This window comes from Schistocerca piceifrons, chromosome 10, assembly GCF_021461385.2.
Source record: "Schistocerca piceifrons isolate TAMUIC-IGC-003096 chromosome 10, iqSchPice1.1, whole genome shotgun sequence".
Classification (NCBI taxonomy): Eukaryota; Metazoa; Arthropoda; class Insecta; order Orthoptera; family Acrididae; genus Schistocerca; species Schistocerca piceifrons.
In genome coordinates this window covers 89506555-89523892 of record NC_060147.1, presented here as the reverse complement: position 1 = coordinate 89523892, position 17338 = coordinate 89506555, and the positions used below count along the sequence as shown (strand labels likewise).

General features: G+C 43.6%; 1 protein-coding gene across 1 annotated transcript in view; it reads right to left on the bottom strand.

Annotated features, from left to right (window-relative positions):
- LOC124718881 (acetylcholine receptor subunit alpha-like) overlaps window positions 1–17338 on the bottom strand; it is a 638987-nt gene that overhangs the window by 256203 nt on the left and 365446 nt on the right. Inside the window, 1 exon segment of the mRNA XM_047244518.1 lies at window positions 5375–5555. Within this exon segment, the coding sequence (XP_047100474.1) occupies window positions 5375–5555 (181 nt within the window).

Sequence of the window (17338 nt, the reverse complement as noted above, 5' to 3'; positions counted from 1 at the left end):
CATAGCTCCATGACGTAGCAAAATCGGCGCAGAAATTGGCGCCAAGAATCTCCATTGGTGGACTAGTAGTGCTTCGGCAATAGAGTGGAATTTTCCGCCGGTTTTCGAGTTGCTGATTGGAATGTTTAACCACGGCCGCTGTCGTGGGGGCAGGAATGTTCTGTGTTCGGCTTGTACGGGTGCTCTTGAGAGAGTCGGCTCTCACCTTTCGGTCAGAGTAGGTTTCAAGACTGAGCTCTCACTGCTCTGGACAGCCTGCCTTCAGTTGGCTGTCTAATATACTTTTATTTAATTGTAACTGTTTGACAAAGTTGCTGAAGTTCCGACTTCAACGTAACTTTCCATGTACAGCTGGCAATTGAGCGTTCTGCGTACAAGCGGCCTATGTTGTCTGTCTCGAGCAGTTTGGAGTTACTGTCTGACTTTGCTTGTTAAAATCAATCACTGTACCATCAGTGATTGTGTGGCGAGCCTTCTTCAACTCCCTCAGAGGCGCATTTGTATTGCTAGGAAGTCTTTAGTCTGGAACAACCAGACCAGGATAATTTGTTTCAGGCTATACTCGCGACATTATCATCACCACGACGGGACGTTGAAGCAACCAGCCATCGCCTCCGGTACGCCAGATCGTGTTCTTGCAGTTAAGAAGACAGCTTGGTAATGTGTGTCCGCAGATTAGTGATTTTCCTAGGTGATAATCAGAGCTCAGGAGAGCATGCCTGTTCTTCTTTTTCTAACTTTGTTCTGTCTTGGGTGTTGTCTGAGTTCTCACTACTGTAGCAACAATTAATGTTGGGTTGGCTGCGTGTTTCTCTTAAGATCTGAGTTGCAAGCAATTGGCTCCACATACCACTTCGTCATAAATGTCACAATCTAGTTTAGGGACAACTTCACCTTCACAGCATTTATTTGAGTATCCAATTTGAGCCAATTTAATGTATTATAAATGTTTCATGTGTTTTGTTTATTATTTTGAGTTTAGTCATAATAAATCATATTGTTATTTTGGACAGAACTGTCATTCTGTTAATCGGTAGAGCAACCCTTTCATTTCTCGCTACGTTAATGAAACTTTCCTTTATTTAACTTATTTATCAAATTAAATTATTGCAAGTGCCAAACTCTTTTCTACTCCACTTGCAGGGTCGATTACAGTCAGTTCGTATTTCTTTTTAATCCATGCGCAACAGCAAAAGTCGGAGTTAGAATAGGGGGGGGGGGGCTTAGAGCATCATTCATATATGAAGATTCTAGAAGAATTTATTGTCAAATACACTGCTAGCCCCAGCAACTCGCAACACACGCCATCATCTGGTGAAGTATGGTGTAATATTTATTTGTTTAAAAATATACTGCTCAACAGCGATGAAGTCCTTCCAGCAGCTAAGCTATTTACATAAACTGTTACCTTACGTTTATGCAAAACAATTTAACAATATCTCAGTATATTTTAGAAAAGTGAACTGACAAAGCTAGCTTGAGATTTTCTTCAATAGTGATCAAATTAACAATGGAAGAACAACATATTGTCTGGCTTCTTACTATTTTCACAGCTCCCCGTGTCATGCAGTGGCCAAATGCTGGACTGCTACCTGTGTACGGACACTAGAACAGCAAACGAAGATTCTACAGATACGAGAATGGAAAAAAAATGGGAGTGGAAAATAGCGACATCTTGGGGGAAGGTAGTTTTACAGACATTGTCAGTCAAGTGTTGTGACCTGTGAAGTTGAGATATACTTTGTGCTTTGTTTCTGTTCTTGTTGTTACAGCACTTCACTCAGCTGTGCAAACAGATATGTAGCATTTGACAGTGCTCTATTTGTAAGTGTGTGGGAGTGTACACCGGTACTGTCTAGCCGAGCCCACCTCCGTTCTCAAGTATAAAAGTGATGTTGCTGCCAGCCTGGCCAGGTAACCAGTTTGCCTTGCCGACTAATCTACGGGGTAAGTCAGCTGCCCCTACCGATCTCGTTGCATGCAACCCGCAATGTTACAGGACCTATCAGGCCTTAAAAAACCACACACGAGGTTTTCATATTTTCTCACTCAAAAAAATAAAAAAAAAAAAATTGGTTCAAATGGCTCTGAGCACTATGGGACTTAACTTCTGAAGTCATCAGTCCCCTAGAGCTTAGAACTACTTAAACCTAACTAACCTAAGGACATCACACACATCCATGCCCAAGACAGGATTCTATCCTGCGAGTGTAGCGCTAGTGAAGCGCCTAGAACTGCACGGCCACACCCGCTGGCTTCTCACTCACTATGCTCAAATTATTAGTCCTACAGAAAAAAATTATCAGGCCTTTTTTTGCAGGAAATTTAAGTAGGTAAATTTAGTATTGTGATACGTTTCTATTGGAGGCGACGGTTTTGAGTTATTCAGGAAAGAAGAGACGAGAGGGACCATCAAATGCACGTCCACCCCCGCACTCATTCCTCATCACTCAGGAATTTTAGTGCATTGTTCATGGCACTCCCTCCTTCCACTGTATAAAAATAGTTGCCTTCTTCAGTCCCTATTGATCAGACTATTACGCCACCAGTATGATCGGCTACTTCGTTAATGTCATTAATTTAAACTTGCCCATGAGGCTAATGAAAAAATAATGAATTTCGTGAATGTTATACTAAAACTAATTACGTTGAAAATTCTATCCAAACTGTAACCTTGCAAGTAATGTATGTTGTCGGCCCAGTTGGCCTTGTGGTCTAACTCACGACTTTATGGGCTGGAAGGAGCTCCTGGTCCCCGGCACGAATCCGCCCAGCGGAGGTCCGGTGAACCGGCCAGTGAACTGGCCAGTCTGTGGATAGTTTTTAGGCAGTTTTCCATCTACCTTGCCGAATGCAGGCTGGTTCCCCTTATTCCGCCTCAGTTACACTATGTCGGCGATTGCTGTGCAAACAAGTTCTCCATGTGTATGTACACCACCATTACTCTACCACACAAACATAGGGGCTACACTTGTCTGGTGTGAGACGTTGCCTGGGGGGTCCACCCGGGGCCGAACCACACAATAATCCTTGGTTCGGTGTGGGGCGGCGGAGGGGTGAAGTCTGAAGTGGACTGCAGTAGTCGTCATGGGGTTGTGGACCACTGCGGCTGCGGTGGGGACGGAGCCTCTCTGTCGTTTCTAGGTCCCCGGTTAACATACAATACAATAAAATAGAATGTATGTTCGTAGGCAGAATGCCTGCCAAACACATAGACATACTTGCTTTTTTATGCTATTAAAATTCGCAAAGGTAAAATTTACACAAATGTCAGTTTTACAATCTGTAAGTGCTTGACTAAGCTTGTGGTGTAGTAAGGCCAGTCAGTGAAGACCAAAAAAGGTCAAACGTGGGATATAATGAGTGCAGTCGCAAATTTTTGTTCAATGGTAGGAGGGGGGGGGGTCTGTCTAGGAACAGTATACTGGAAGTCCTGACTGATGGGGCTCAGTGTGGAAGTGGGGATTGCACGTGGCAGACACTTTCTTACGATTTTCTTCAACTACTTGAAACTACGGACTCTAGTGAATACGTATCCCGGTCCAAAATTAAACTACATTAAATTTCTTACAAAAAGGTGGTGTTCTTTTTTTTTCTTTTTGACTGACAGTTTGCGTGTAGCGAGCGGGATAATATGAAAATCTATCTGGCACATGGTTTATAACTGTAACATTACGACATCAGTAGGAGAAGTTGGATCATTGTGTATATGTGTATGTTAATAAATACATTCCGCTGTGGTGAATCCTTTAATGTTGCCAAGATGTTGTAAGAGGTCCATGACTAACGGATGTATTGCTAGCGCACTCGAGCAGATGTAATTTCGATGGGTTGCTCACGCGCTGCCTGCGATATGTAAGCTATAAGAGAATCTCAGACCAGAGAGCAGTGTTGTATGCAGTAGGAGCTGAGTAGCAGTAGGAGTAAGTAGTAGCGAGCTGTCTGGTGTATGGAGTTGGCTGGGCCGGTCGTGGGGAGCGATAGTGGTGCCTGAGTGAAGTAGTATAAGGTAAAAGCACCCTCACACATCTGTACTATTGTTATATCAAGTCCCATGTAAATGTTTTTAAAAAGAATATCTTAATAATAATCTTTCTTACAAAAATTAACTTTTGACAATCATTGATCTCAATTTAAAGAATTTACGGATTTCTCCAATCCATGGTCATCCCAATTATTGTAAAGAAAAATCACTTGTTTCCTTTGATACACGACAAATCTATCGGCTAGTATTGCACTGGGCTATGCCAGAAAAATTTCTTCCAGGAGCAGATATTGTAAGTAGGCTGTTTAGGTTTTTTTATTGGTAACGCCACGTAGCGCTCTATATGAAAATCACTGGCTGTGCTGTGTGCAGTCTGTGGCTAGTTTGCATTGTTGTCTGCCATTGTAGTGTTGGGCAGCGGCAGCTGGATGTGAGCAGCGCGTACCATTGCTCAGTTGGAGGTGAGCCGCCAGCAGTGGTGGATGTGGGGAGAGAGATGGCGGAGTTTTGTAATTTGTCATGAACTGCTATATATATTATGACTATTAAGGTAAATACATTGTTTGTTCTCTATTAAAATCTTTCATTTGCTAACTATGCCTATCAGTAGTAAGTGCCTTCCGTAGTTTGAATCTTTTATTTAGCTGGCAGTAGTGGTGCTTGCTGTATTGCAGTAGTTCGAGTAACCAAGATTTTTGTGAGGTAAGTGATTTGTGAAACGTATAGGTTAATGTTAGTCAGGGCCATTCTTTTGTATGGATTTCTGAAAGTCAGATTGCGTTGCGCTAGAAAAATATTGTGTGTTAGGTTAAGCACAGTCATGTATAATTCTTCAAAAAGGGGACGTTTCAATATATATGCGTTATCCGACGACCTTATTAAGGTAAGAATTTTCAATTTATTCAGAATGATCTTTCAGGGCAGCACTGCTGACATCCAAAATTTACCAGTTCAAACTCACAGTCAATTATTGAAAGGTTATAAGTGAGCCACAAATTTATTGAGAAATTAGTCACGTTATTATTGGTAGGTTACAGAATAATAAACTGTTGCTAGGTTACACTAGATGTCAATGCTATACATATTTTCACTGTTGGGGTAGTTACGCTAAATGTGAATATCATTTATATTACTTTATTTGTTGGGAGGTTACAATGTTACCGACTCTCAAGAAAGAGCTTTGTCTGCAAAGGATGCTGTGGAGCTGGGGGTGACTCGTGTGTAGCACAACTGGAAGTTTACAAAATTAGGCTATTTTAAATATGGGGAAACTGGCAACTGTACCACTGGCGAGCACAGCCCAGTCACCTGAAAAGAAAACTGAGGGGTGGGGAAGGTAGGAGGGGAGGGAGATCGACCGGAGGAAGGAGAGTGGGAGAGTGAGCTTACCTTAAACCCGTCATAGGTCCAACTACCGAATTTGAGCACGCACGTCTGCTCGTCAAACGGGAAATACTCGACGTCGATCTCGCAGGAGGACTTGTAGATGGCGGGCGGCTTCCACTCGACGAGGCCCTGGTGGTAGATGGTCGCCTTGGTCGCCAGCGTCACCTCGAAGTTGCCGTCGGCGCTGAAAGCGGCACGCCTGCAGCCTGCGTTCCGCGCCGCGCAACACGCACTGCCCACGCACCACCCACGCGCACCGCCCACGCCGTGTGTCGGTCGCGCCGGTGCGACTCAGCCAGCGCCGCAGTTCAGCTGTTGACCGCCGGAGGGCGCGCGCGTAGCGGACAGTGACCATGTTGGGCGCGACTGCACCAGGTGCATGTGCTCAAGCAAACACCGAGAGGGGGGGGGGGGGCAGCTGCCGACACTGGGTTACAAGGATGGGGCGGTCAGTCATCACACTCTGGATCCATGTTAAGCAATCCAGTCTTTTTTCGATTCTGCATTATTACTCTCATGACTGGTTTGATGCGGCCGACTGCGACATCCACTCCAGTGACGATCTCCTCCTCTCAGTTTCTCACTTACACACAATATCCTAAATCACATCATGACTGGATGTATAACTGGCAGTCAAATGTAAACATAAGACCCGAGAATGGTACCAATCAAAATAATCACCACACACTTTAAGATGTTTATCTCGCTGGGAGACAAGACAAACAATTGAAACTTCCTGGCAGATTAAAACTGTGTGCCCGACCGAGACTCGAACTCGGGACCTTTGCCTTTCGCGGGCAAGTGCTCTACCATCTGAGCTACCGAAGCACGACTTACACCTGGTCCTCACAGCTTTAAGGTAGAGCACTTGCCCGTGAAAGGCAAAGGTCCCGAGTTCGAGACTCAGTCGGGCAGACAGTTTTAATCTGCCCGGAAGTATCAGCGCACACTCTGCTGCAGAACGAAAATCTCATTCAAGACACAGAAAATTCCTAACTTTAATTTTAATAATCAACAGTCTCACTTGCACCGTTTCCCTAGAATTTACCAAGGTTTCAGTTGGGATAACCCGACCTCCTTCAGCATAACAGTAACTACCGTTTGTCCATAGTGGATATCGTCAGGCTAAAACTACAAATCCACAAATTATCGTCAGACTGTAAAACCGTATCTGAAACTGCCTCGGTACCACTTCGCGACCGCGATGCGGCAGCCACGAGTGCTGTACTGGAACTGACCGTAGCATCATGAGGCCCGCCTATGTGGACACACTACCTTGTGTCTGCGCATAAACTGTGTGATAGGTACTTGTTGGGACAAGATGCGAGCTTAACTCCTAAACTTGAATTTACTAGTAAAGTGTAAACAAAAGTTATAGCTGAGGAAAAGGGCGTATATGTCACCCTGTGCAGAACGTACTTAGATCGACTTCCTTAACATTTATGAAGTATTCGTTGGTCATGATATGAGGAAGACATTATGTGCTTACAAGGTACTGCCTATGTAGGAAAATTTTTGTTCTTAAGCATGAAGTTTAATCACCTAAAAAGAACTTGGGTGTGGGAAGGATAATATAAAGTCAACATCGTCATTATTACGACTGGGTCTAGAAATTTTTTTAAGACGCATTTGTTAAGCACTTGCTTAGCTATGTTTACAATGCATGAACATCCTATTGACTTAGCACACAAATAGTCATGATTGAACTTGTGACCAAGTCTATATCTAATCTGTAACATCCGGCAATATGGGCCATATAAATTAGATGGTCATTATTCAAGATTAGTATATTTGACCTGATATGGTCTACAATCAAGTCAAAAACTAATGCACGTGCGTGATTGAGCTTCTTGGCGGAGTTATGGTTATGAGTGGCGGAAAACGCTATAGTAGTCAAATATACTAATCTTGAATAATGACCATCTAATTTATATGGCCCATATTGCCGGATGTTACAGATTAGATATAGACTTGGTCACAAGTTCAATCATGACTATTTGTGTGCTAAGTCAATAGGATGTTCATGCATTGTAACCACAGCTAAGCAAGTGCTTAACAAATACGTCTTAAAAAAAATTTCTAGACCCAGTCGTAATAATGACGATGTAGGCTTTATATTATCCTTCCCACTCCCAAGTTCGTTTTAGGTGATTAAACTTCGTGCTTAAGCACAAAAATTTTCCTACATAGGCCATACCTTGTAAGCACGTATCTTCCTCATATCATGACCAATGAATACTTCATACATGTTAAGACAGTCGATCTAAGTACGTTCTGCACAGGATAACTTATACGCCCTTTCCTCAGCTATACCTTTTGTTTCACTTTACTAGTAAATTCAAGTTCAGGAGTTAAGTTCGCGTCTTGTCCCAACAAGTACCCATCACACAGTTTATGCGCAGGCGTAAGGTAGTGTGTCCACGTGGGCGGGCCTCATGACGCTACGGTCATTGCAGTGGAGCACTCGTGGCTGCCGCATCGCGGTCGGGAAGTGGGGGCGAGGCAGTTTCAGATAAGTTTCTACAGTCTGACGATAATTTGTGGATTTGTAGTTTTAGCCTGACGATATCCACTATGGACAAACGGTAGTTACTGTTATGCTGAAGAAGGTCGGGTTATCCCAACTGAAACCTAGGTAAATTCTAGGGAAACGGTGCAACTTAGGCTGTTGATTATTAAAAATAAAATTATTATTTATACAGCTGCTGACAAGACCACGAAATGTTGAAGATGCAAACAATTCCTTTTACGTAGAACGTGGTCGGCCACTGACCAATCCACAATCATTCTCACTCTTGCACTTCCTCATCTGACAGCAGCTCGTCTTTCTTCAGGTCGCCAAAGAAGCGAAAATCCGACCGTGTAAAATACAAACTGTACTAAGGCTGCTGCAGTGTTTCCCAAACAAATCACTGCAGTGTGGCCTTCCTCTGGTTGACAGTAAAATTATTGTGTAACAGTATGATTCTGCCCAACAGCATTCCTGGGTGTTCCAACTTTATGGTGCATCACAGTTCCTTCATAGCATTGCATGTTGATTGTGGTTCCACGTTCGAGGAACTCAATGAGCAGAGCGACTTTGCAGTCCTCATGACATTACCAGAGCTTATACGAACATCTCCGGATGGCTTGGATTTCTTTGGCAAGGGAGGTGTGGGATACTTCCACTGTTGGCATTGCTGTTTCCCCTCCAGCTGTCAGACAGAACATCCTGCTGCATGATAACGCCCGTCCCCACACTGCCAATTAGACGAAGACTACAGTTCAGAGAATTCGTTGAGAAACACTGCATCATCCTTCGTAGAGCCTGGATCTTTCACTTTCATATATTTGTGTACCTGAAGAAAGATATGATGGGCGTCTGTTCCAGTCGCACTACGAAGTGGAGGAGTGGATGCAGTTGTGGATCCATCAGCCGACGACCACCTTCTACGAAACAAGACCTGATCATCATGTTTCCCAATGGGATAAATGTCTTAAAACCCATGACGATTACTTTTGATGGAAGCATTACATGGTCCCATTGCAACAGGTGTTTGGTTTCCATTTCACTGCCCTTGATATGACAATCTTTGTCTTTCCCTACAGTTTCTACAGCTCCCCCTAGTACCATGAAAGCTATTCCCTAAAATCTTAACACATGTCGTATCATCCTATCCTCCTCCTAGCCTGTGTTTCCCACCTAGTCCTTTATTAGCCAGTTCTGCAAAGGATCTCCTCATTTCTTACCAGTCCACCTGATATTCAACACCCTTCTGCAGCACCACACCACAAACGCTTCGATTCTCTTCTTTCCCACTTTCCACTAATGCATGATTCACTATCATAGAGTACTGTGCTCCAGACGTATATTCTCAACAGTCTCTTTTTCAAATTAAAGCCACTGCTACATACTACTAGACTTATTCTGACCAGCAATGCCTTCTTTGCCTGTGAAAGTCTGCTTTCTATGTACTCCTTGCTTTTCCTGTCATACAGTATTCTCCTTCCAAGGTATCAGAAGCCGGTAGCATCGTGTACTCCTTGAACACCAGTTTTTATTTTAACTTCCTCACTATTCTCGTCTCTGTTACTCCTTATTTCTTTCGTCTTCCTTCAGCTTACTGTCGATCCATACTCTGTAGTCACTGGGCCACTCAACAGATGTTATGAATCTCCTTCTCTTCCATTGAAGACAGTAACGTCATCAGCGAGTCTTATCGCTGATATCCTTCACCATGACTTTCAGTCCCACTCCTGAACCCCTCCTTTACTTCCATCGTTGATTTTTCGATGTATATATTGAGTAGTAGGGGGTAAATGTTACACTCCTATCTCACACCCTTTTTAATACGAGCACTTCAGTGTAGCTCTTTCACTCTCAATGGTTCTCGTATGTATCGTATATTATGTGCCTCTTCCTATAGAGAGACTTTTGAATATGTTACACCACTATCGAAGGCTTTTTCTACGCCGAAAACTCGTATGAAGCTCTAGTCCTATCATTTTAAAAAGAAACACCCTAGTCTCTGCCTCAAGCTACTTAGGGATACGACAGGTATCCTACACCTGGACAGATCGGTTGGGTTTGAACGCTGTACTTCTGATTGTGGGTGCCAGTGTCATCCTAATTGGCATCTCTACCTAACTAGTTCCCTTTGACTGCCCTGGATACAAAAAAACTATCAACTGCTTCTATTATAAATATGTACACATCTTTATGTGCTGTTTATATATTATTTTGCCATATTATTGTTGATTTTTTAGTATACTTTCAAAAATAGTAATGTTAAGTTTATCCAATGGTTTTCAAAGGTAAGCTTGACTATTAGCAATCAAAGAAGTTTAACTACTGAGGTCAATTTTTTTTTTAATTTATCGGTAATTTTGACTGGCAGTTCCGTTTTTTCAACCAGTTTCAAACACTTCTGCAGTCCAGGAATCATGAACGAGATTAAATACTTGACTCCTTTCGTATGAAAGTGGCAGAAATGACTGTCAAAGTTAGGAATAAATATAGTTTTTTTTTAGAACATTCAGTGTACTGTATTGACCTCTCCAAATAAAATAAATCAGCTGAGGACAAAGAAGTAGCAAAGTTAATAATAAATACTCAGTAGACAGTAAAACATGGTCGAAGTAAATCACCTGGAACTAACACTTGATCAAACAATTTATTACTATTTACTAAATTTCAAGGAGGAGAGCTACAAAAGACAAATAAAACTACTAAACCGCTATACAAAAAAGCCAATGACTGACTTTCTGCATAAGGCGAGTAAAGCCTGTCTCCTCAAGGACACGTACAAGACTAATCACCACGAATGCAAAAGAAGCAAAGGTTTACACTCCTACAATGTTTCACTTCTCTGAAGCCCTGAATTTCAGGTACTCTTTCACTCTGTCAGTATCCACCTTACATATTTCACTCATTGCATAAAGTTGTTGCACTTTGTCAGATACCTAGAATATCTTCATCTGACCAACATCTCCAGTAAACTTTAATGCCAATTACTCATTGTACCTCTGTCACTAGAGGCACACTGCAATTTTGGTTTGACGTGTGGGGCTGCACACATTCGGGGAGTCCCTGTAGGCCAAAATATTGCCTGTCATCAGAAAACACATGACCGCTATCCTAGAGACGTGGATTACACACTCTGTCATATGGGAGCAACACAAGTTTATCGACAGCAGAGTACCTCATAATCGTCAACAGTGACTAAGCAAATTCTGCTAGAATAATCTTGCTAATTTAAGTACTCCAATGTAAGCACCTTTTGTTCCACGCAGTCTAGATGAAAACCTGACATACCCTATGTTCTGCAACAGGTAGACCAGCCCAACTTGGGCAGTGAGTCCACTCTCATCGTCCAGATGTGAGTGGGTAAGTGTGGGAAGCTGAGAAGTAGGTTCAGTCTCACTGCGTGGAACTGAGAACCTGGTGTGACATGTGCTTAATAGGGGGTAGCATTGACCAACTCAGAAAATGGGTCCACTCTCACTGTCCACATTCTGAGAACCCTGAAGGACACTGGTTCAGGTGGGCTGGTCTGGCTAACTCAGGAAATGAGTCCACTCTTATAATGTCCAGATTCTGAGAAGCTGGGGTAACCTTTGATCAACAGTACACAGGTCTGGCCAACTCATGCAGTGGGTCCTCTCTCAGTGTCTGAATTCTGAGAACCTCCAATGAAATAGACTTAACAGTGGGTATATCTGATCAACTTGGGCAATGAGTCCACTGTTATTTTATGGAGGCTGGCAGCCTGGGAATACGTGGGCTTAACATAGTTGTGACCTTGTCCTGCATTCAGGAGGACGATGGTTCAATCCCATGTCCGGCCAACCTGATTTAGGTTTTCTGTGATTTTCCTAAATCGCTCCAGGCAAATGCTGGGATGGTTTCTTTGAAAGGGCACAGCCGACTTCCTTCCCCGCCCTTCCCTAATCCGACGAGACCGATGACCTAGCTGTTTGGTCTCTTCCCCCCAAACAACCCCCCCCCCCCCCTTGTCCTGCAGTGAGTCTGCTGTCATTGTATGGATGCTGAAAAAGTGCTGTCAACAGAAGTTAATGTCTTTGGTCGGACAGTATGCTTAACATTGTAAAGTACTGTTGGTGATTGATAGGTAATGTATGAGACAACAGACACATGTGTATACGATACATGCTGCAACTCAAAACAATTGAATGTTTTGCCACCGAGGACATTTTTTTACTCTAGTTGTATCTGTGACGAACATGATTGCTCGACCATAAATAGTTGTCTGTGAATGAATATTTATTACAATAGCTCTTGGTGATGCAATGATGCAGTTCTTGCAATTCACTGAAATTGGTGCAGCTAGAGGAAATGATTTTATCTAGTTACTGCTCTGTTTCTATCCACGGTTATTAATTTCTTCCACTTGGTATGATGCTTCTTGCAAAAAATTCCTTAGTTGTCCAGCGAAACCCAAAAATAGTAGATTCATTCGCCATTATGGACACTGTATGTTGCTACACTTTTCGTTGAATGCATGTTTGAAGGGTCCAGTAACGAATAACGTTCAGTGCTGGACAACCGCACAAGGCTCCCATAGCTGCCGTCTCTAACGCAAGCCTGACTGCTGGGGCTTGGCTCAGAGGTACCTGGGTGGAATCCTGATCGTGGAAAAAGAGCTCACCACCAGTACATGCCCAGCAGTAGGAGGAGAGGAGAGGAGGTGGCGCTGAGTTCCAAATCACCAATCTTTGCGCGAGTGTACTGGACTACATTCCAAACCTCTCTGCAGTGTATTAGGGCCTGAGACATTCTTGAAGGTGATCTGCCTATTGGTTGGGAACATTAAGCTTGGCGGCATCTTTGGTGCCATTTGGGAAGGGCAAGCTGTGTGCTGACAGTGGGTTCCACTCACTTTGCCCACTCCATCACCAACACGAGCTTGATACTAGTCTTGACATGTACCCATTACAATCACCTACATGCACTGGATACACTTAACTTTTTTTTTTTGGTCATCAATCTACCGACTGGTTTAATGCGGCCCTCCACGAATTCCTTTCCTGTGCGAACCTCTTCATCCTCTTCATCTCAGACTAGCACTTGCAACCTACGTCCTCAATTATTTGCTTGACGTATTCCAATCTCTGTCACATACAACTCTCAAAATATACTGAGGAGAGAGGCCATTGTGGAAATAGGTAGGAAACGCTTTCGATTAGGCCACTGAATTTACTCTTTGGGGTCACCCTGTGAACAAAGCCATATGAGTTTTCCTTTTCTGATAACCAGTCAGGACCTGTCAACGATAGCAAACTCCATATTGGACACATCAGAAACGACTGTTTATTAGAGAGAGAGAGAGAGAGAGAGAGAGAGAGAGAGAGAGAGAGAGAGAGAGAGAAATCCCAAATATTACGATTGTCTGTAGTCGATGATGGTTACAGAAACGTTTGGAAAGATTTGGGCACTCGTTTGCGGGAAACTGGCCCATCAGTGCTTAGGCTATTTGGAATCATACTGCTTTCAAAGACAATTGGGCCAGGGGCTTCGTCAAGACAGACTATAAGAAGTTGCTAACTACAGTACTTCAATTGCAGTTGACATAATTGTCTTGAGAGATTCGGCAACTGTTTAGATAATTAATATAATTCTCATTTATTGTTCCATCTCAGTTGCAGCTGAAAGAACAATAAATGGGAAGTATCCTGACAGTTCAATTGTTATTAGGATCTTGTGATTGATTTCTAAAGCTTAACACTACTCAGTTTCTTATTCTATGTATAGTACGAGGGTCACTCCAAAAGAAATGCACACTACTTTTGTAAAAATACAGTTTTCATTCTACACGTGTGAAAGTTTTACAGTGTGTATATACATCCTTCCCGCTTGTTTTCTTAGTTCAACCTGTTCCCATGAGTGGCGCCATCACAGCATGTCTTCAAGATGGCTGCTACACTTGACGTTCGTCAGTAGCAACGTGCTGTCATAGAATTCCTGTGCTGTGAGAATGAGACAGTGGGAAACATCTACAAGAGGTTGAGAAAGGTGTATGGAGATTCTGCTGTCGATCGCAGTACAGTTAGTCGGTGGGCAAGCAGGTTACGTGATGAAAGCGGGCACGGCAATATTGAGGATTGTCCTCGCAGCGGCAGGCCTCGTACTGCACACACTCCAGACAATGTGCAGAGAGTTAACGAATTGGTGACTGCTGACAGACGTATCACAGTGAACGAATTGTCACGCTACGTTGCGATAGAGGAAGGAAGTGATTGCAGAATACTGAATGTGTTGGCGTTAAAAAAGGTTTGTGCCAGGTGGGTTCTCAGGATGTTGACAGTGGATCACAAAGAAACAAGAAAAATGGTATGCAGCGAACTTTTGGAGCAGTACGGGAATGGTGGAGATGAATTTCTTGGAAGAATTGGGACAGGTGATGAAACGTGGCTCCATCATTTTTCACCAAAGACGAAGAGGCAGTTAATGGAGTGGCATCATGCAAATTCACCCAAGAAAAAAATTCAAAACCACACCTTCTGCTGGAAAAGTTATGGCTACGGTGTTTTTCGATTCCGAAAGACTATTGCTTGTGGACATCTTGCCAAGTGGAAGAACCATAAATTCTGATGCATATGTGACGACACTGAAGAAACTTCAAGCTCGACTGAGTCGTGTTCGACCACATCGGCAAAAGCAGGATGTTTTGCTGTTGCACGACAATGCACGGCCACATGTCAGTCAAAAAACCATGGAAGCGATCACAAAACTCGGATGGTCAACACTGAAACACCTGCCTTACAGTCCTGACCTGGCTCCATGTGACTATCAACTCTTTGGGAAACTGAAAGACTCTCTTCGTGGAACAAGGTTTGAAGATGATGACTCCCTTGTGCACGTTGTGGTCCGGAATTTTACCGTGCGGGTATACAGACGCTGGTTCCAAGATGGCGTAAGGCAGTTGAGGTGGATGGAAATTATGTGGAGAAATGAAAATATTGTTCCTAAAAGATGTATCTACACACTGTGAAACTTTCAAACATGTAGAATAAAAGATGGATTTAAAAAAATAATGTGTGTTTCTTTTGGAGTGACCCTCGTATCTTTCCATAGCGACATTAATTTAGGCGTATGCTGCTCATGTTGTTTTCTTTTCACGCACTGAATTCAGACTGACTTAATAAATATGTTACGTGAGTCGTTACTGGGTTGTTATAGGGCATAGTCTGTTTAAATCACAGCAAGAATGGTTTACTTCGGTAAAGTTTACCCGAAGAGAGCACGCCAAATATCTGTGTATTTCCAGACATTCTGAGAGAAGGCGAATGGTCGTAACATTCTGCTCTACGCGTATCAAGGAATGTCAAGCAATACTGACAGGGGTGGATGAACTGCGCTCGGAAGGGCTCCTGCCCACCTCAGTTCTCCACCTCCTACGTTCTCCTTACAATCTACCAACTCACAGACACTACGCAGCGTCGAGTACTGCCATCGTTCTTATTCATAAGCATGTCGACATGGCGTAGTGGACAGTGGTAACTCACTAAGTCAAATCGATTATCAGCTAAATTAAATACTAGGGTGAGTCAAATGAAGGCCTTACATTTGTGATAGCACATCGAAATTTCGCTCTATTATCCTGTAAGTTGGTAAGTGTGCTACAAACAGCGTGCAGAATGGCCTGTAGGTGGGATCATAGTGCAGATGCACACATACCGTCGCAGTATCAGTATAAAGATGGCCGCCCCACTTACGGCTTGCACCAGGAAAGAACAGCGTTCTGTTATTCGGTTTTTGCGTAGTGAAGATGTGAAACCTATTGAAATTCATCGACGAATGAAGGTCCAGTATGGTGATGCATGTTTGTCACAGCAGCAAGTCTCGAATGAAGTAGGAAGTTCGCAAATGGTGTGACTTCAGTGGAAGATGCTCCTCGTCCAGGTCAGGCGCAACGAGTTGTGACTCCACAGAACATTGCAGCAGTTGAAGCCATAGTGAAGGGAAACCGCCGAGTGACACTGAATGACATTGCAACATGTTTACAGATCAGTCGTGGGTCAGAACGCCACACTGTGCATGATGTGCTCCAGTTTCACAAAGTGTCTGCAAGATGGGTGCCACTGCAGCTGACTCCTGAAATGAGAGAACGACGTGTTGATGCTTGTGAAGAACTTCTTCGGCGCTTTGAACGAGAAGATGATGGCTTCCTTGCAAGAATCGTTACTGGGTACGAAACCTGGGTTCACTTCCACCAACCGGAAACGAAGAGAGCGAGCAAGAAATGACGCCATTCCTCATCACCAAAACGAAAGAAGTTTCGAACAGAACCATCAGCAGGGAAGGTTATGCTGACTCTCTTTTGGGACGAAAAAGGCGTCATTTTACATGCCTAGAGTGACCACTGTCACCAGTGCATCATACAAAGATCTCCTAAAAAATCATCTGCAGCCTGCAATCAAATCAAAGCGACGTGGACTGCTGTCAGCAGGTGTCCTTTTGCAACACGGTAATGCAAGGCCCCACACTGCCCGTACAACAGTTGCAACAATCAAAGACCTGCTTTTTGAGTGTCTTCCTCATCCACCATACTCACCAGACCTTGCCCCAAGTGATTACCATATGTTTGGACCACTCAAAGACGCAATGGGAGGGAAGAAGTTCCGTTGTGATGAAGAGGTACGCCACGCGGTGCATGAGTGGTTGCGCGGACTACCAAAAGAATTTTTCTTCTAAAGGAATTTATGCACTTTGTAAGCGCTGGAGGAATTGCATTGAGCGTGGGGGAGATAAAGTTGAAAGGTGATACAGCTTTGTACCACTTCTGCAGAATAAATAATATTTTTAAAAAATATTTAAGGTTTTCATTTGACTCACCCTCGTATAATCTAATGACCAGTGTGAGAGACATCATACAGAACAAGTTGTGAGGATCCTGCATTCTCCCACGTCCGGATATTTGCTACACACCCTAAGAATGAAGAGAAACCGATGCATCACGACGTAGTTATGCAGGTTGGTCGTAAGCTGATACTCATACAGGTATCGACGGAAAACGCAAAGCTGTAAATTTTGGCGGCTGGTGGATGAATGTATGACGCTGCAGCGCAGTTTCACCGCGAGTTTGGCAAGGATGGTATGGGGGGGTCATGTCGCTACCGAGCCATGACACCTTCGCGAATTTCTTTCTACTCAGTTGGACAGTAACTATGCTTGGCAAACAGGTGCATCAATAATATACGCAGATGAAACTTCCTGGCAGATTGTGTGCTGGACCGAGACTCAAACTCTGGACCTTTGCCTTTCGTGGGCGAGTGCTCTACCAACTGAGCTACTCAAGCACGACTCACGCTCCGTTCTCACAGCTTTACTTCTGCCAGTACCTCGTCTCCTACCTTCCAAACTTTACAGAAGCTCTCCTGCGAACCTTGCAGAACTAGCGCTCCTGGAAGAAAGGATACTGCGGAGACATGGCTTAGCCACAGCCTGGGGGATGTTTCCAGAATGAG